At 33.5% G+C, this 2,810-nt stretch overlaps 1 protein-coding gene across 1 annotated transcript; it reads left to right on the plus strand.

Annotated features, from left to right (window-relative positions):
- Positions 1-220: 220 nt before the first annotated feature.
- On the plus strand, positions 221-2,443 carry LOC125244122 (synapse differentiation-inducing gene protein 1-like). Its single transcript, XM_048154100.1, has 2 exons — positions 221-665; positions 1,864-2,443. The coding sequence occupies exons 1-2, from the start codon at positions 342-344 to the stop codon at positions 2,026-2,028; spliced, it is 489 nt and encodes a 162-aa protein (XP_048010057.1). The 5' UTR covers positions 221-341; the 3' UTR covers positions 2,029-2,443.
- Positions 2,444-2,810: the final 367 nt, after the last annotated feature.

The following is a 2,810-nucleotide window of genomic DNA, read 5'->3' on the forward strand; positions in this document are numbered from 1 at the left end:
TAACCTCCAATTACCTATCAAGCTGAACTCATAAATGTTATAAATGATTTACAAAATATTGACTCATGTAAAATGTTGAAACTACAGAGTGGCACCTGCAGTTAATACTATATGAATATTATGTTTCTACTGTGTAGATGAGGAAACTGAATCTGTCACACCTGCTGTCACTTCTTGCCGCTCCTCCTACATTACATTCCTATAAATCTTCACGTGACCACAAGAAGCCAAAGTCCGTGACAGAAAAAACTTGATTCCTCTTAGCCAGAGTCCACAAATGTGTGCCACTTCTCTGTAAAGTACAAAGAAAACAGGACAGTCACAGTTTACTAAACAGAACAATGGAGCCCCAAGAAAACTGGAATACATCTGAGAAATCAAAGTTGTTGCAGCCTGGGCCACCACCGTACCAGGACCATTCTGGATACCCTCCTCCAGGGAGCTTCCCGAGCACCTCTGGGTATCAAGCCCAGCAATATGGAGCTTCAGGACCATACGGCCAAGGACCATATCCAGGTCATCCTGCTGTCACCGTGCAGCCGGCAGTTTATTTGACCAACATTCCACTGGCCTATCCACTGCCAGATTACCTGGGCTATTCCATCTTTACCATGCTGTGCTGCTGCTTACCTCTGGGCATTGCTGCTCTAATTTACTCTATCAATGTAAGTATTAGTTCACATACATTTCTTAACCCTTTTCAGATTGATTCACTATAACCCTGGCTGATCTTTAACCTTTTAACCGTTTTGTTTTGTAAATGGTAATAAATCTCTGACAATATTCAAGAAACAGCTGAAAATTAATCTCTTTTGAAAATTTCTTCTATGCTTTTACTATTACTTTGTGCTGTCACTTTTCCTTAATCCCTCCCTGTTCTAGCTTGTATTATTCTGAACAATGCCTGAAACAATGCCTTTATCTTGTGTTTGTTGTCTCTTCATGATAAATTGCTTGTTGTATTACTCAATTTTAATTTGCTCTAAAAGCATATGCCTAATGAATAAATGTAAATATTTTCCACTTAAATGTATTTAATTTAAAGGTAAGTTTTCCCATATATGAAATTAATATTATTTACTTTTTTTAAAAGTCCCTTTTAAAAGATGGAAAAGACTATTATAAAGAGAGATCATAGTCAAAAAGTCTAAATAGCAAAAAAAAAAAAAAAAAAAAAAAAAAAAAAAAAACTATAATGCTTAAACATGTTTGAAACAAGAGTGCAAAGCATTCAAAACACTAGCATTCAAAACAAGTTCAGTCATAACTTCCCCATACCCAACACTCTGGAATGAAGATGGACTGAGTTTCTAAATTTAAATCTCCATTTAAACATATTTTCTTTCTGTAAATCATGTGACCTTTTGTTATTGAGAAAGGGATGTGGTAAACAATGTTCCAATTTCACCATTGCTTTGTGTATATGTGTGAATTTTCTTTATGTATTGACAATGCGAAGCTAGTGCACTTTTGTTTTAGTGCAATATACTATACTTAATTGATAGAGTACGAGTTAAAAACACCAAATGAGTTTGATGGTTCATAAAAAAAAATTCAATAAATGTTTAGATAAAGGAAATGAAACCATTACAGGATCTAACGTGTATATGCAAATTTATGATCTTGGGACTTGAAACTTGCTCTGGGCTTCCATTATTACAAAAAAGGACACATTGGTGGTGTATCATTTTGAAATACATATGGCACCTGTTTAAACGTACGTTTCCACATTTGATTCATGAGCAACCATGTGAAACACTGTTAGTATAGACAAGGGTCATTGCTTAACTGCAATGCAACTCAGAATGGGTTCTGAAAAACACAAGTGGCATAATTGACATTATTTCACATTTATTTTCACAGACTCGGAATGCCAACATGTCCGGACAACAACAAATAGCAGAGAAAAACTCCAGAATGGCACGCATTATGAACCATATTGCTCTTGGTATTGGTCTTGCCCTTATTGTGGTGTATATTGTCTACTTCGTGGTGGTTGTCAAACATCATCATAAAACATCTCCATAACTGTCAGAGATATCATAGCTGGACACCAGGAATGAGAAGATAGTGGGCTTTCCAAAAATAACAAGATTTAATATATAACCACACTGTGATTTTTTTTTTTTTCTTTTTTTTTTTTAGACAAACTAATGTACATTTTCATATGATTGACTATGTTTGATCTGTCTGGCTCATCTGATATGTAAAATTATTAATGTAACTAAAACATGCTTAAAAGTTGATTATCTTATGTTTCAAAACAACACTGAAAAAATAGTTCTTTGGCTGAACATGATTCAATCATGGACAGTGGTTCCACGTGACTGAAAAAAAAAAAAAAAAAAAGAATCAACCATGGACAACTAACTAGAATCAATTGTGTTCATTTAACTTGAATGTATTGTTTATAACTTAAATAAATGGTTTTCATTTAAATTGACATTCAAATAATGCTTCCTGTTTAGTCCTGTGATAAACTATAACCTTTCCTTACACATGTGATGTTTGGTGTTGGCAGTCCAAAAGAGATACCGGTTTCACTCAGAGCAATACTATAGTGGTGGTTTTATTTTTAAAGCTTGTAAAAAAAAAGAATACTTTGCACAAACAATTTATAAAATCTAGAACTTTAGAAGCTGAGAACAAATATAAAAGATATAAAAATAAATTGACTAGTATTATGAGGATAAGTAAGAAAGATTATTATAATAAGATATTGAATGATAAGAAAAATGATATCAAGGGCATTTGGAAAGTGTTAAACAATATTGTCAGGAATGGATCAATGAATATAGAATACCCTCAGT

The sequence above is a fragment of the Megalobrama amblycephala genome, linkage group LG13 (genome assembly GCF_018812025.1).
Source record: "Megalobrama amblycephala isolate DHTTF-2021 linkage group LG13, ASM1881202v1, whole genome shotgun sequence".
NCBI classification, from domain to species: domain Eukaryota; kingdom Metazoa; phylum Chordata; class Actinopteri; order Cypriniformes; family Xenocyprididae; genus Megalobrama; species Megalobrama amblycephala.

Coding starts and splice junctions, on each gene's coding strand:
- LOC125244122 (XM_048154100.1), top strand. CDS start 342: ATGGAGCCCCAAGAAAACTGGAATACATCTGAGAAATCAAAGTTGTTG. Junction 666..1,863: donor CTCTAATTTACTCTATCAAT/GTAAGTATTAGT, acceptor TTATTTTCACAG/ACTCGGAATGCCAACATGTC.